The sequence below is a fragment of the Gorilla gorilla genome, chromosome 11, assembly GCF_029281585.2.
Source record: "Gorilla gorilla gorilla isolate KB3781 chromosome 11, NHGRI_mGorGor1-v2.1_pri, whole genome shotgun sequence".
In the NCBI taxonomy this organism is placed as follows: Eukaryota; Metazoa; Chordata; class Mammalia; order Primates; family Hominidae; genus Gorilla; species Gorilla gorilla.
The window spans coordinates 54,166,846-54,184,077 of record NC_073235.2 but is presented as its reverse complement, the minus strand read 5'-3'; the positions used below and the strand labels follow the sequence as shown (position 1 = coordinate 54,184,077).

At 38.3% G+C, this 17,232-nt stretch overlaps 1 protein-coding gene across 1 annotated transcript in view; it reads left to right on the top strand.

The window, feature by feature from the left end:
- Positions 1-17,232, top strand: part of NEB (nebulin) — a 236,003-nt gene that overhangs the window by 40,638 nt on the left and 178,133 nt on the right. The window contains exons 27-41 of the mRNA XM_031008470.3: positions 623-727; positions 817-924; positions 2,458-2,769; positions 2,874-3,080; positions 5,253-5,357; positions 6,050-6,157; positions 7,932-8,243; positions 9,390-9,596; positions 11,463-11,567; positions 12,680-12,787; positions 14,199-14,510; positions 15,061-15,267; positions 15,737-15,841; positions 15,992-16,099; positions 16,741-17,052. Coding sequence (XP_030864330.3) covers positions 623-727; positions 817-924; positions 2,458-2,769; positions 2,874-3,080; positions 5,253-5,357; positions 6,050-6,157; positions 7,932-8,243; positions 9,390-9,596; positions 11,463-11,567; positions 12,680-12,787; positions 14,199-14,510; positions 15,061-15,267; positions 15,737-15,841; positions 15,992-16,099; positions 16,741-17,052 — 2,721 coding nt within the window. The remainder of the gene's footprint in view (positions 1-622; positions 728-816; positions 925-2,457; positions 2,770-2,873; positions 3,081-5,252; positions 5,358-6,049; positions 6,158-7,931; positions 8,244-9,389; positions 9,597-11,462; positions 11,568-12,679; positions 12,788-14,198; positions 14,511-15,060; positions 15,268-15,736; positions 15,842-15,991; positions 16,100-16,740; positions 17,053-17,232) is intronic.

Here is a 17,232-nt window from a genome sequence, read left to right as displayed (position 1 = left end):
ATTATACAATATGAAGAGACCCAATTACACAAGCATCTGTAGAATTCCCCAGCTGTTCATTAATAAAGCATGCCTAATTCATATATTTACAGTAATGTATATTGTGCTGACTGTCCTTTTAGCCATTTGACATTTCTTTCTAAGGAAAAGGTAAGAGGGACTTCTCTTAATGACAACAAAAACTACAAGCCTTTTTCTAGGAAAGACCAGAAAGAATGAGTATATCAAATGGGGAGCAGTTATATTTTAAGTCAGCGCTAAAAAAAAAAAAATCATATATAATCAAAACCATCCCTAAGTCCTTTTCATTGCCCACAAAATATAATATAGGTGGTTGGTGTATTCCACCCTATTACACTTTCCTGAGCTAGGCCCAGAGGTTCCTACTGCAAGTTCCAAGGGATCTTTGCAAAACTGAATAAGCACTGAGACAGTATCCTAAGCAACTGCATGTGTGACCTTGAATGCCTACAGATATTTGCACATGAATATGCAAATGCACAAAGAGTGTCCTTCCTAAAACCACCTCTGTGAAATATGATCCATTAGGAAATTATTTTCTGGTGCCATTAAATTTTCTTTCTACTTTATTTGTTTGTTTATGCATTTTTTTCTCTTTCAGATCGCTTACAAAGCCAAAGGAGAGGAAATTATTCACAAATACAACCTGCCACCAGACCTGCCCCAGTTCATCCAGGCTAAAGTTAATGCCTACAATATCAGTGAGGTGCGTGGGTGGACTCACGGGCTGATGCGTGTGTCCAGACTTTACTAACACAGTCTCTAAGTTGTACTTAAATGACATTTTTCTTTCAGAATATGTACAAAGCAGACTTGAAAGACTTGAGCAAGAAGGGATATGACCTGAGAACTGATGCGATTCCCATCAGAGCTGCCAAAGCTGCCAGGCAGGCGGCGAGTGACGTAAGTCCAGCTGTGGTCATACATGGGCAACTAGAAAATGTGGGTGGGTGGGCTTGGGGTCTGACGATGACCCAAAAGTCTCCATGCATGCGGTCCCCAATTGGAAGCAAATCTGATTGAAAACTATTTAGGAAATAAAGTTCCCTAAATAGATTTAAATTTTCTGGAGGGAAAGGATTTGTATAACCTTCTACTGATCAGTTCTAATCAAGCCCCCTCATTTAAAATTCTCATGTATAGTTCTACACTAACTCACATTATTTCTCTTGTGGAGATCCAGAAGTGACTTACCATTTAAGTCATAATAGCCTCCTGATGGTAAAATGTTATCTCAAAACTTTATTAATTTATATGATTTCCTTCTTTCCCTTTCCTCTCCCTTTTTCCTTCATTACTTCTGTAGACAGGTGAATAGGCCTCAATTTCACCACCTGTAATAGCCAGTCTTTGGGTTCTATTACAGTTAAGAATTTTATTTCTTATCCTATTTATCTTTAACCAAGATGTGAACTGAAGTCATTTTGCTCTTTGAGATTTAAATAAAATTGGCTCAAGCCCCCATCTGTTATTCTATAGGCAGTGGAATCCCCCTCCCCATGATTTCTGTGGAGTCTCCGAGGTTTTTGTTTCTCTGCTTACCTCTGGCTCCTGGCTGGCTTGAGCTCATCTGCGCCCTCCTCCTGCGGGTCTCCTCTTGCTGCTCTGTATGACCCAGAAATGAAACACAGCCCCTTCCTTTTGACTTCCCAGAGTCCCAAACACCACTTTACTGATTGTTTGAAATTAGGTTTACATCGCTCCAGTGTAAATATGTGATGATTGAATAACAAATGTCCTCGTTCTGAAATGCCCCTGTCCCACCCGAAGTTCTCACCCACCCCCTTTCTCTGTGGGTACTTTCCTCCAGCTGCCCCTGCCCCAACTTTCCATGAACCTTCCCTCATGTCTCTGCTTCTCAGTGTCCCACAGTGCCCTCCACATATCTCTGAGGAAGCTCAGTCCCCCTCACTTTGTTATCCAGAGCCAGTTAGTGTTTACCCCCTCCTGGCTCTGGGTCTCCCTTTGAATATCCAAGGACTTATTAAATTCTACTATCATTAATATTAACATCCTACCACTACTACTAACAATTCTAAAACTAATTAAATATCCAGCTACTTGTACTCTAGTAGCACAATGTAATTGGTACAGATTGTGACATATTTATCTTTTCATTTTTCTCTACCAATGTCTAAATGCAAAGGAAGAATATAAAGATCTGTTTTGTCACTGATACAAATTATGGTAATGCCCCATCTCAACCTCACTTGGATAGGCAGAAACAGCTATAGACAATCAAATGGGTTCCATAATACATAACATTTTTATTTTAAGCAGGCTACATTTCAGAGCATATGCAAGTGAATTGTTAATTGTTTGGTTATTGAAGTACAGTAATTTTTGGCAAGCTCAATTACTTCAAATCATGGCCTCATTGTTTAGTAAAGCCCTCAAAACTACATTTTAAATTATGCCCACCTTTGTTTACAATAGGTTCAGTACAAAAAAGACTATGAAAAGGCTAAAGGGAAAATGGTTGGCTTCCAAAGTCTTCAAGATGACCCTAAACTGGTTCATTATATGAACGTGGCCAAGATACAATCAGATCGGGAGTATAAAAAAGACTATGAGAAGACAAAGTCCAAATACAACACGCCCCATGATATGTTCAATGTCGTGGCGGCTAAGAAAGCCCAGGATGTGGTCAGCAACGTCAACTATAAGCATTCTCTCCATCATTACACCTACTTGCCTGACGCCATGGACCTGGAGCTGTCTAAGAACATGATGCAGATACAGAGTGATGTAAGTGTCATTTACTTCTCAAGAAACCCCACTACTAAGTTCAGAGCCTGCCATGAAAAGAACCCTGTCCTAGGCCCTCACTCCTCTTTTCTCCATTGCTGTAGAACGTCTATAAGGAAGACTACAACAACTGGATGAAAGGCATTGGCTGGGTTCCTATTGGCAGTCTCGACGTCGAAAAAGTTAAAAAGGCCGGTGATGCTCTGAATGAAAAGAAGTACAGGCAACATCCAGACACCCTCAAATTTACCAGCATCGTGGACTCCCCAGTTATGGTCCAGGCAAAACAGAACACAAAGCAAGTCAGTGATGTGAGTACAATAAAATAGAGAGGACAGAGGATATGGAGGAAGTTTTTTAGAAAAGTAAACAGCAGCCCAATACTTTTTTTTTCTGGGCCAATATCTTTCCATTTTAAATTATTTTGTTTATTTAATTTTTAAAAAATTACAGTTATGTGTAGTTTGGGCACTAACATTTTCTTCTCTCTTGCTTTTTATCTTCCATTTAAAAAAAATTTTCCTTTTTAACTGTCTTTGAAATATTGTGTTATTGAATAAACTTGACATGGTGAAAAAATTCTATTCTGGGACTACACACATACACAAGCAAACACATACATGCACAGAATTTAAGCTTAAATCCCAGACACTTTATTGTGGCAGATTTGTTGTATTCAATTCTACGTTGTTTCTCATATTTTCTTTTCGTATATAAGACATTAATACAGAGAAGTAATACATATGAATATATGTTTTTGCTCCTAAGAATTCAGCATACACAATTATCACAGAGACTTTTTAACTTACATCTGATTGAGGTGAGTATCGTTTGCCTGCCTGTCCATGAGCAGCGTCTATGCTCTGGCTAAAGTCAAAGTTTCTAAAGGAAAGTTTGGTATACAGAAGATCAAAAGCATTCACTCGTTTATTTATTTAATGAATGCTTTTTGAACATTTACCATGTGCCAGGCACTGTATTACCTGCTGATGGCATAAAGATGAAATAGATGAGGATTCATGGGATATAGAAATTCACAAGAATGTAGGGTAAGAGCATAAGACAAAGACATGGCTACAAACAGAGCATTGTCATCCAGAGAGACAAATGCCGCAGGAGAGGAAAATGTTAAATACAAGGGAGGTGCCTTGTACGCGGGTAACTGCCTACCAGAGTTTCCCAGGCAAGTGAGAGAAGTGAGCATTCCTGGCAAAAGGAACAATATAACAGCAGTAGAAAAGGAATGAACAATATAACAGCAGTAGGAAAGGAATGAAAAAGTGTAAAAGCAAAAGGTTCAGGATTGTAACCTGATTAGTAAGGGACTCGTATGCTAATTTTTAGAGTCTGGATATTAGGGGGTAGGTAAGAAGAGATGTTGAATATGTTTAATCGATGGAGCTGCATTATCAGGCCTGTGTTTTAAAAGACAATGCTGGCCCCAAGTGTGGAGACTTTGGAAAGAGGAGAGACTGGAGGTGAGAAGATGAATTAGAAGGCTGTCACCGAAATCCAAGGAAGGCTTAATTGGACTGAAGCTAAGGCAGTAGCAATGGCAGAGAAGGAGCTGTGTAGAAGGTCGAATTCATGAATCTGTCATTGCTTAGATATTGTTCTTAAAGGCAATGAGGACTTAGAAGTAACTCTTTGGGTCCTAGAAGAAATTATTTATTATTTGGGGATTAATTTAGCTATTAGCCATGTCAGATTTTATCTTGGGTACATGCATACCAGTTTACATGTCATATTTCATATAGTCATGTCTTGGAAATAAGGATATATACGAGAAACGAGAATTATGAGATTGAAAATCTACTTGTGATTCTGGCTCTATTTTAGTTTTAGGAACTAAGTAATATATTTCTAATACCAGGAGGAGGATGCAGTAAGATTTCTGCATCACATACTTTGACATCTTTCAGTCAAAAGTGTATATAATTCTTTAAAGTAACAACATAGGGCAAATATGAAATAGTGAGCCTTTTGAGTATGCTAGATTCATGTATAAGCACCTCTACATTATGAGGAAATTATTGTATGCTTTCACTGATACAATTATAATTTGGAAAGTTTTTAGCAGAAGTGAAAAACTTATTCTAACTACTACTTTCTCTCTAGGGGTAAGAAAATAGAAACTAACAAAAATGGAAGAGCTATTAACTCACAGGCAAATAATAAATTGATTTGGCTTTGGTGAATTCTATTATTCTTGCTAGGGTTTCATAGTTGAATTTACCTTCCATTCATCTTGGGCAGTGAACAATTTCTATTTTCTTAAGGATTTTTTCTCCTTCTATTTTAACACACAAGACTTGTTGGTATTAAAGATAATAAGATGCTTGTTTTATTTAAAAAAATAGGAAAATGCCTTTGATGATTTTTAACACTAGAAAATCATGGGTGATTGTGCTAAAAATAACTCTTTAAAGCAAACAATTAATAGATTTTCCTTTTTGCACTATGTGAAATGCATTTTATTGCAGATCTTATACAAGGCTAAAGGAGAAGATGTGAAACATAAATACACCATGAGTCCTGATCTTCCTCAGTTTCTCCAGGCCAAGTGCAATGCTTACAATATAAGTGACGTAAGTAGGGTCTTTGCTGGGATGTGAAATTCGGACCTGACAATAAAATTATAGACTTTAAGAGTAGAATGGTGCCTTGACAATTTATTTAGGCCCATTTCTCACAAATGCCCTACTGGAACATATCCCATAAGGATGGTTCTTTACCTCTTCAGTTGGCCTTTTCAAGTGTAGGACAATTTTAAAGGACATAACATTCTTCTCTATGTAGAGCTCACCATCTATTCCCCTAAAACTTCTACTTGGTTTTCCTAGTTTTGCATGTGGGGGAGGTTATTATCCTCCAGAAACATAAGAATAAATGAGCTCCCTTTTAAAATAACAACCCTAAAATTTCTAAAGCTGACCACCAGGTCTTCTCTTGACGTTCCTTTCATGAGAATGAACAACTTCATTGTCTCTAGTTGGTCCTCACATACCATGGTTTCCGGAACCTTTATTTGTTTTTCTCTGGATCCAGTCTTTCAATATTCCTCTCTTCAATATGTGTCAAAACCAGATGTAGGTGAATAATTAGTGCAGAGTCCAGTGATCTCATGCTACACACAGTGTGACACTTTGCCAATGTGATTTCCTAAAGCAGTATGTGCTATGAGGCATTCCTTCAACTTCTGTCTGGAAAAGAACAAAACAATCCCAGCAGTTGAGGAATCACTTACAGATGCTGACATTCTGTTTGCTTTTCTGTCCAGGTCTGTTATAAACGGGATTGGCATGACTTAATAGCCAAGGGCAACAATGTGCTGGGTGATGCTATTCCCATCACTGCAGCCAAGGCATCGAGAAACATTGCCAGTGATGTGAGTACAAATTTTAGGTGAAGTTTAGGTGTTTGCCTTTTTGAAAAGTAATCAAATGCTTGTTTAAATGGATACCTTATTGAAGGAAATATGTTAATTAATGGCATTTAAATTCTCAAAATATTGTTTGGAAAACCTGTCACTTTTAGAAACATTTTTGTGGTTCTTTTCAGTTGACCCCACTTGGTAGAGCTGTCATAAATCTGACAGTGGCTTTCTCCTTTGATTCATAGCCCAAATTACCTTCACTGACACATTTCCCTGACAGCCCACATTTATTTTCAGTGGGAACACCCTGACTGACGTTACCACATTAAATTCAAATGACTGCCTGCATTATAATTGTATTAAAAAGATTGAAAAGATGTTATATAAAATGTACAGATTTTTATAAGCCAAAGAGGGAAAAGTCCACTTTTTTAGGATATAATTTTGATTCATGTAAATTGATGTCCATTTCCTGTAACAGAAAAAGTATACACTTCTACTCCTTTCCATCTTTGAAAAACAAAATTTTGGCCGGGCATGGTGGCTCACGCCCGGCCAAAATTTCAGAAGGGCGGATCACGAGGTCAGGAGATCGAATGGTGGCGGGCGCCTGTAGTCCCAGCTGCTAGGGAGGCTGAGGCCCGAGAATGGCGTGAACCCAGGAGGCGGAGCTTGCAGTGAGCCGAGATTGCGCCACTGCACTCCAGCCTGGGCGACAGAGGGAGACTCCATCTCAAAAAAAAAGAAAAAGAAAAATTTTTAGAAAGCATGCATGCCCTGCAGAGTTCACTGTTACATGCTATCCCAGGGAATAAAATCTTGGTTTGAGAAAAGAGAAGAAACCAACCAGGTATACAGACCACATAGGAAATAGAGGTGTAAAAACTCTGCTACTTTCCTTGTAGGAATGATACTGAAAACATCTTCCTCGGAGGTCTGCACACAATGCACATCACTATGAAATACATTTCTAGTTTAAGTAGAAAGTGAAAGTCTACAGTATAACTTTATTCTTTTTTTTTCTTTTTTTTTTTTTTAGCACTTACACAATGATTTTTCACATGTTAGAAATTACTTGACGATCCTTTTGCCTGCTAAACTCTTATTTATGAATTAAGGCTTAAATAGCAGGAGCTGAAAGTCTGCAGGGTTTAAGTGGATTTGAATTCTCTTGCATAACAGTTGAGGTTCTGACCTGTTACAAGATTGCTCAATCTATATCCCATTGCTGATTCCAGCAGTGAGAGACTTTGGACAGCAGAAGTTTCTCCATTAGGTTTTTATTGATGGGAAAACCCCACAGCAGGTCCTTGCTGTGGCTGCTTAATTTATTTGCAGCTGTTTCAGCAGCGAGCTTGGAAAGCAGCTGCTGATAAAAGGAGTCAGTGAAGGCCCAGCTATCCTATAGCTGGTACTCATATTTGTGATGTAAATAACATATTAAATCGAAACCTATGAAACACTATGAAACCAAGAGATATTGGCCTTATATTTAGAATGTGTCATGTTCATATTAAGTGTGAAAATTCAGTTTGTTTAAAATAAAGTTCCACATGCAAATTATCTGTAGGAGTCATAGCAAAGAAAATAAACTGATCTCGAATTTATCGTGACACTCACTTGTAACTCCAATATATGTTTTCACTGAACTTTTTGGAGGGGATTGTGGTTTTTTGTACACTCTTGAGAAAGTCACAAAGCTCTGAGTGTCTTTATATGTGAATGTAATTGCAGCACTAATGCTATCAATGCCTAGGACTTTGCTAACCCAATTCTGCCTCCACAGTATAAATACAAGGAAGCTTATCAGAAGTCAAAGGGAAAGCATGTGGGTTTCAGAAGCCTCCAGGATGATCCCAAGCTGGTCCACTATATGAATGTGGCAAAGCTGCAGTCTGATCGTGAATACAAGAAGAACTATGAGAACACCAAAACCAGCTACCACACCCCTGGGGACATGGTTAGCATCACAGCTGCAAAGATGGCCCAGGATGTCGCTACCAATGTCAACTACAAACAGCCATTGCATCATTACACATACCTACCTGACGCCATGAGTCTTGAGCATACGAGGAATGTCAATCAAATTCAGAGTGATGTAAGTATGTGTAACAACAGACCCAGAGATGTTTGCACTTAAAGGATGATCACTTCTTGCTTTTATTAGACTTCATACTACAGTAAGCTATTTGACAAATGCACTTTAGAATAAACAACCATTACTGAAAGACTACCAAAGGCATGGTAGACAAGCTGTTTTTGCCTGCTTTCTGTGCTTATATCATAATTATTGATGTTGTCTTTATTAACTTATGGATGAAAGATAAAACTATATTCCACTAACTATGAGAGCCACTTTGATTCACAGCAAGAGGAGATGGGTATTCCTGATGGGTTGGCTGCAATGGTGGTAGATACAAAATGCAAAAATAGAAGAATTTTCTATCCTTCCTGAATTTGGGAAAGGTGTTTTTTTTTTTTTTTCCTTTATTAACTCAAGGTCACAATGTCATCCATGTAAATCTCTGTAATGAGTCATCTAAAATTAACCAGGAAGGTTTTGTGCTTGCAACATGATTCATGGAGAGTTGCATGGAAAGGTGTTTAACATTCAGAGCCTCTCCTGCTGCAGGAGCCAGATTTCTGTTAGAATTGTCCTCTGTAAAGGAAAGAAGTGTTATACATTTATTGGCACTCGATAAAAATATTGCTCCCCAGATGAGCTCAAGCATAGCCTAGGTGGACAGTATGGATGTAATTTAGTTTTGAAGTCTTCAGTGGAATCAAAAGGAAAGCCCAATTTATTGTCAAAAGTGACAAAATACTTTTTAGCAGCACCCATAGTGACCTGGATTCCCCTCTGTGTTGCATAATGCACTCTAAAGCATGATCATTTCTCTCTATTTTATTAGGCTTCATAATACAGTAAGTGACTTGAAAAAAATGCTTTAAGATAAACAACCATTATAGAAAGTACCAATTTACTGTCAAAAGTGACAAAATTTTTTTTAGCAGTACCCATGAAAATATGTGACCTAGATTCCCTTCTGTGTTGTATAATGCACTCTAACAACAGAACAGCTTCTTCTTATTACCACACTCCAGATAAGCTCTGTGACAGACAGTCAGACATGAGCATGCTGAAGAGTTGCTATTCATTTCCCTTTGATAGAATTGCAGATCCCAGAAACATCCCTTGAATATTCTCCAGGGTATCTTCTCATATTAGCTTACCCTTTTACAGAATGTGTATAAAGACGAGTATAACAGCTTCTTGAAGGGCATCGGATGGATCCCTATTGGTTCCCTGGAGGTGGAGAAGGTCAAGAAAGCAGGCGATGCATTAAATGAGAGGAAGTATCGACAGCACCCAGATACCATCAAGTTCACAAGTGTGCCTGATTCCATGGGCATGGTGTTGGCTCAGCATAACACAAAGCAGCTAAGTGATGTGAGTGCTTTCCTTTCAAAATGATTTGCCCGTAAATAACCACACGTGTCTGAGCTGCTCCTCCATCCTTCTTAATTCAATGTGTGAGGATGCATCTATGTTAGCAAATAAACTGCTTTCATAGGTATGAGAGAAAGGGCTGCCTTTTGAGGCAACTGGGATCTTGAACATGGGAAAAACAGGGAGATGAAAATGGGGGACTATTCCAAATTTGCTTTGTTTTCCAAACGTAGAGAGCCTGTGCTATTCATAAGCAGATACGCATTATACATATGAAATAACATTATTACTATTATTATCTGTGGCTCTGTATGAATTGCAAAACAAGCTATTTATTGCTCTTGGTTGCAATATTTCTACCTAGCCACATAGGGAAGAGGCATAATGTCCTAATCCCCTCACATAATAGCTCCATGTTCTGAGAGGCAATCTTAGAATGAGGCCTCTAGGGAGGAGATAAGCAGTTTATTTGCAGTCATCTGGGATCTCATTCTGAGACCACGTCTGTATGGACTCTTACACCGTGGACTCATACCGCGTCTGTATGTCTCATTCTGAGACACGTCTGTATGGACTCTTATTCTTTCTGTCAGAAGCTAATTACAATGCTCAGGGCCTCACATGACTTGTTAATTTTAGAGTTCTGTTAAAATGCCTCCACCAGAAAGAGACGGATAAGTAAAAAGCAAAGAGAGACTTTTTGTATTTTAGCCCCAGATTTTGGAAGGTGGGGAAATGCTTTCCTTGCCTTGGATTTGAAGATCTATGGATTTTAGCTCCTGCCCCCACATTATCACAGATGTCTAAGGGTTAATTCTATCTTAGGAGTAATAACTGGTGTCAATTCTTTTTCTTTTGTACTGAGCGAGATGTCACTTCTCGTGGTGTTTTTCCAGTTAGCTAGGCAAACTGTACACTCACTATATAAAGTCTTCCACATCACAATAAATGCCATCAACGTCTACCTCATTACTCAAGCTGGAAACTTGGCAGTCACGGTTAACACCTCCCTGTGTGAACTCCCACATCCAGTACCTCTGCTGAGTCAGCTTCCTAAATATCTCTCAGCCAGTCTGCTCTCAAATGCCACCAACCCTACTTCCAGCTTCTGTATGGCTCGTGTGGACAACTGCAATAACCTGTTATCTGGACTCCCTGCCTGAGGTCTCAAACAATCACAAGAGCCTGTCTTAAAACATGAATCAAATCATGTCCCTCTTATGTGTAAAACCTCTTAGGAATTTCTTGAATGTGAAGTGAAATCTAAACTCATCAACTTGACAAAAGACCCTCCTCTCTGTGGCCCTTCTGCACCTTCTGTCTAATACTGCTCCACCCCCACGTCTACCCAGGCACATTCCAGCCCTGTGACTTGGACTGCTTTCATTTCCTCAAGGTGGCCAGGCCATTTCCAGCCTCAGGTCCCGAACGCTCTTCCTCTGCCCCTCTCTCTAAGTTTGAGCGTAAATGTTACCTCTGCAGAGTGGCTTTACTGACCATCCTTGTTTCTTTGCTACAGTGATTCCATTGACAACACATCACAAATTCTAGTGATAGTTTGTAGTTTACATGTTTTATGTCTGTCCTATCTATTGGACAGTAAGCTCCAACAGGACAGATCTGCCTTCCTCACCTCTTTAAACACAGAACTTACCACCCTGCCTGGCCCACAGTGCTGTCCAATAAATACTGGTAGAATGGGAACATAAATGCATCTACCAGGGCCCCTCCCTTATGACAGAGTAGGCATTTGTCTCGTAAATGGAAAACACAAATGATAGCCTTCTGTTTTAAAGGAGTCTCTGCTTGATGAAATTTATATTATGTCAGCTAATGATATGTGCATGCTGTCTCCTTTGTTTTTAGTTGAACTACAAGGTGGAGGGAGAGAAACTGAAGCACAAGTATACTATTGACCCTGAATTGCCTCAGTTTATTCAAGCCAAAGTCAACGCCCTCAACATGAGTGATGTGAGTATTTGGCCCAGTGCTAATATTGCGTATATGGGCCTCTCCTTTCTGGTTCTTTGCAACTCTTGCCCTGAGAATTGTAGGGGGGGCAATTCAGTGTGGACCCTGAGCCTCCACATTAAACCCTTAACCATGCAACATGAGCCTAGTGGGCTGCAATAAAATTTTGCTTAATACAGGCTTTTCCAAACTATGGGCTGTGACTTATTAGTGGGTTGTAAAGTCAGTCAAGTAAGTTGTGTCCCATTTAAAAAAAAAATGGAACATGAGACAGACAAGATTGGAAAACACAAGAGTGCCTAGTCTGTAGTATGGAAAATATTGCTTTTTACAACTTTTAATTATTTATTAAAACATCCAAAAAAGTTTAGTTTTCTTCACAAAATCTTTTTTTGTATGTAACTAGCCTTTCTCTTGAGTAGTCTAGACATCTAATTGGTGGTAATGTTTAAATCCACTATTATGAATTGTTTCCTTTTTTAAAAAAAGGATATTGATAAGTCCTAATTTAAAAACATAATAAAACTTGGATAAAATTGTTAATTTTTTAAAAGGTGGCTTATTCATTCTTTCCAATGTTTTTAGGCTCTGTTTCATATCCAACTATACATTCCTGTGCTTTTGTTTCATTAAGGGGAAAGATTCTTCTAAGTAATATTTAACCATTAAGATCAATTAAAGCTGAGTTGTACTACATCTGGATTTTTAGTTTTAGTATTCATATCTTCCTATAAGCTTGAAATGCTTCATTACAAGAAACGTTTTTCCAAAAGTATTATATATTTATTATAGAAAAGTTGGAAAATATAGAAAATTATGAAAAATAAATGAAAACCTTGTTATCCAACAGTCAAAGCATTACCTTTCTGTTGCTTTGTTATGCAAGCATATAATTTTTTAATCAGTTGAGATTATACTGTGTATACAGTTTACTGATCCTTTTAAATAAAATCAATTATATACATAAAAGACAAACTAATAGTCCTAACTTCATAGATTGTCTTAATAGAAAGGGATCTATTACGACATGTTTTATAAGAAACATTTTGGCATTCTGTTTCATTCCTCTTTTAATGATGTCAAATAATAAAATAACCTCTACTTTTTTGAAGGCTCATTACAAAGCAGATTGGAAGAAAACCATTGCCAAGGGCTATGATTTGAGACCAGATGCTATCCCAATTGTTGCTGCAAAAAGTTCAAGGAATATTGCTAGTGATGTAAGTCTAACTTAAAAGTAGGAAACTTTCTGTCTATCTAAAAGACTTCAGGAGTTCAAGACCAGCCTGGGCAACATAGCAAGACCCTGTCTCTACAGAAATAAAAAAAAAATTAGCCAGATGTGGTGGCGTGTACCTGTAGTTCCAACTATTTGAGAGGCTGAGATGGGAGGATCTCTTTAACCCAGGAGTTTGAAGCTGCAGTGAGCTGTGATTGCACTCCAGCCTGGGTGATAGAGTGAGATCCTGTCTCTAAAAAAGAAAAAAAAAATCTATATGTGATGTATAAGATTGTATCAACTACATAAAGAAGCAAGTAAAGAAATTATAATATAAAAATATTTCCTAAAATCCTAATTGCCAATTACGTTATTTATATTGCCTCACTTAAAATATTTTTCACATATTTAAAAGCTTAATAAAGTTGTTAGAAGAAAATTCTTTTTTAAAAACTGTGAAGTACTTAAAACTTTCATTAGTATCATTGTTATGAACTTAAAAACCACTTTTTATTTGGATTTTGTCATGAAAAAAGTCATGATATACTAAAATATCACTAAATTAGAAAAGTCTCCAAGTATTTTAAAATAATTCAGTGTTTTAATTTTATAATTTCCATGAAGAAAAAAAATCCATGGAAATAGAAATATGGAAAACCAGAAAAAATATTTTGCTAATTCTTTCTGGTTTTTCGTATTTCTATTTCCATGGATTATATAACAGGATTTTAGTTAATTACATAACAGGATTTTAGTTAATTTTTTTTTTTTTTACAAATTAAGTTATATTCCTATATGAGTTGACATAATAAATGCCTTGATAGAGAAAAAAGGCATTAATTTCAAGATTAATACACTAATTTGTATTAGGGCTGAAATTTACTCATACAAATACTTTTTAAGGTAATACAAATTAATAATGGAAATATAGTCATAAAAAAGCATACATTGACCAGACATGGTGGCTCACACGTCTAATCCTAGCACTTTGGGAAGCTGAGGAGGGAGGGCCCCAGAGGCTGCAGGGAGTCATGACTGCACCATTGCACTCTAGCCTGGGGGACAGAGCAAGACCCTGTCTCAACAAAAAAACCAAAAAACAAAAAAAAGCGTACATCAAATGCTTCATAAGCCAACTTCTCAGGAACCTTTGAGTATATTCAAATAATCTACTTATGAAGAGTATTAATATAAACTATTCCATTATTCCATTTTTAATGATCTCCAGGGCAGGTCTCAAGATGAGCCATTAAAAATATTTTGCTAATTGTTTATTTTAAAATACAAAAAAAAAACTTCGATGTTACCTAGATTCAGACTGAAGTTGGCTTTTGCTTAATTTGTTGTATAAATTCAGTTTATATCAGACTTCTATGCTAGCCAACTTCTGTTTGCCCTTTGTTTTCAAATAGTGCAAATATAAGGAGGCCTACAAGAAAGCCAAAGGCAAGCAAGTTGGATTTCTCAGTCTTCAGGATGATCCTAAACTGGTTCACTACATGAATGTGGCCAAAATCCAGTCTGATCGTGAGTACAAAAAGGGCTATGAAGCCAGCAAGACCAAGTACCACACACCTCTGGATATGGTCAGTGTGACAGCTGCAAAGAAATCTCAGGAGGTTGCCACCAACGCCAACTACAGACAGTCATACCACCACTACACTCTCCTGCCCGATGCCTTGAATGTGGAGCACTCCAGGAATGCCATGCAGATTCAGAGCGATGTATGTACTGGTTACCAAGTTGTTATCCATTTCTAATGGGTGGGAGGGAAAAACAGGAGCCACTTACTCCATCCCACACCTGGCTGCACTCACTGTAATTAAGGATTCCCTCCAGAACTCAGAGTTTTAGGATTTCACTCATTTGAACTATAGGTGGCTTTGTTGTTAATTTTATATATATGCATACAAATATATTTAAAATGTTGGTATTAGACCCAAACATATGATGTTGTCTATGAAAAATTAGGAGGCTCAAATAGATGTTATATAATTTTCCTTCCAGTGCAAAATTCTGTTAATTTTTCATTTATTTTCCTCAAGAAAGTTAACTTTTTAAAGGAATTGCTGGGTCAGGATTTCCTGTTCAAAACCACTATGAATGCAATTAGTTTTATAATTAATTTCTTCTGAAAGACTGTAGGGAGTAAAAAGCAGATTATTCTCCCCCTCCCAGCTTCTCTTTTTCTTTTTGATTGTAAGTAAATCACATAGCCAAAGAAACCCAAGCCCTGACTCTTTCTGAAATGAAATTTTTTTTCTCATTGTAAAGAATCTGTACAAATCTGACTTCACCAATTGGATGAAAGGGATCGGCTGGGTGCCCATAGAGTCCCTGGAGGTGGCGAAGGCAAAGAAAGCAGGAGAGATTCTTAGTGAGAAGAAGTATCGCCAGCACCCCGAGAAGCTGAAGTTCACGTACGCCATGGACACAATGGAACAGGCACTTAACAAGAGTAACAAACTGAACATGGACAAGGTAAGGACTCACCTGCCAGCCTCGCCCAGGGAACCCTCATGGTGTTCATGACATTGAGCCTGGCAGTGCCCCAATCGTCTCCTACAGTGTTTCTTTCTGATCGTCTTCATGCCGGTGGTGGGAGGGGGACTCTATTGCTTCCATTATGTTTAGAGCGTTCTCTTTCATAGTGACCCCTCAGATCATCTCTCAACAGCATGTTAAGAATGTGACAGAACCACAAAACTCCACATGGTTGTGTGGTGGGGGCAAGATGGTATTTGGTGCTTTGGTGGTAGAGGGTTGCCTTATTGAACAATTTTTTTCTCGTTGTGTATTTAGTTTACTTGGCCCATCTTTTTGTTATTTCATCCATTTTCTAATATCCATTTAACCTCTTTTACCATGGAGTTGCAAATCTCTTCCTCTTGTTAGCATTGGGTCAAACTTGTCCTGCTGTAAAATCATGCACCTGACTTTCTCATTGCAGAGGCTCTACACTGAAAAATGGAACAAGGACAAGACCACCATTCATGTCATGCCTGACACACCGGATATTTTACTCTCCAGAGTAAACCAAATCACTATGAGTGATGTAAGTAGGTTAACAACAGCAAAAGCTGGGGAGAAGGTTAAAGGGAACTGATACTTATGTCTGCATTCTACATACCAACCACTTTGTAGTCAGGACCTCTATTCTAACCCCAATAACAAGGTGCTGTTGTTTTTCTATTTTATTGTTTAGAAACTGTACAAAGCTGGCTGGGAAGAAGAAAAGAAGAAAGGATATGACCTGAGGCCTGATGCCATTGCAATAAAGGCTGCAAGAGCCTCTAGAGACATTGCCAGTGATGTAAGTGCTTCCACTGGGCCTTTTTGGGGTTGAGCAAGTAAGAACAAATGCGCTAAGCTTGTGTGTATGTAGGAGCAGTGGTCAGCTCCATTCAGGGTTGGTGGGAATGCCATCCCATGTGACACAAGACACCTCCCTTCATCCCATCCAAGTACCCTCTAATCATCTGTTCATTATTTAATGTAAGTAGTGACTGAGTCTTGTTAAAATAAGTAGCCTTTAGAGTCTATTCAAATCACTTACAATCCTAAGCAAATGTAAAGATGCAATCTACATGTTTTACCAGGAGGCCCATGGCCAGGCCCTCTCTTTAAAGATGCACCATGAGAAATCCTGCCTGCAGCCTTTTCTGTCACTTAGACAACTGAGTGGGGAAATCTGCTTTCTAAATCTCTCTAAACCAATTTATTTACACATCTCTTCGATTAACTCTGAGATTATTTTCTTTCCATGGACTCAAGTCTCGGGAAAAAAAAAAATGAAGTAAAAAGAGTTTGCTCCCTCCCTCTCATGAGTGCCTCCCTTCTAATTTTAGAGTAGCTCTAAAACCCTTCATCTAAGACAAAGCTAACATCACCTAGCAAATGGTACTTTGTTCTCTTTTACCATTTTCATCACCATAATTTCTTCTCTGTCCACAGTACAAATACAAGAAAGCCTATGAACAAGCCAAAGGGAAACACATTGGCTTCCGGAGCCTGGAAGATGACCCCAAGCTGGTGCACTTCATGCAAGTGGCCAAGATGCAGTCAGACCGGGAATACAAGAAGGGATATGAGAAATCCAAGACCTCCTTCCACACCCCGGTGGACATGCTCAGTGTGGTGGCAGCCAAGAAGTCTCAGGAAGTGGCCACCAATGCCAACTACAGGAACGTGATCCATACCTACAACATGCTTCCTGATGCCATGAGCTTTGAATTGGCCAAAAATATGATGCAGATTCAGAGTGATGTACGTGAAAACCACATTTGCAGAGCGTTTACTCCGGATAATAAGCAACCATGAGTGACCATAAGTAATGACATTTTGAAAATCCTGAAAGAAATTCATCTGCAATTTCCCAACATAGTGTTTCATTTGTTACCTTAGATTGAATTCATGTCCTTTAACAAAAGGAGATCAATTCTAGAA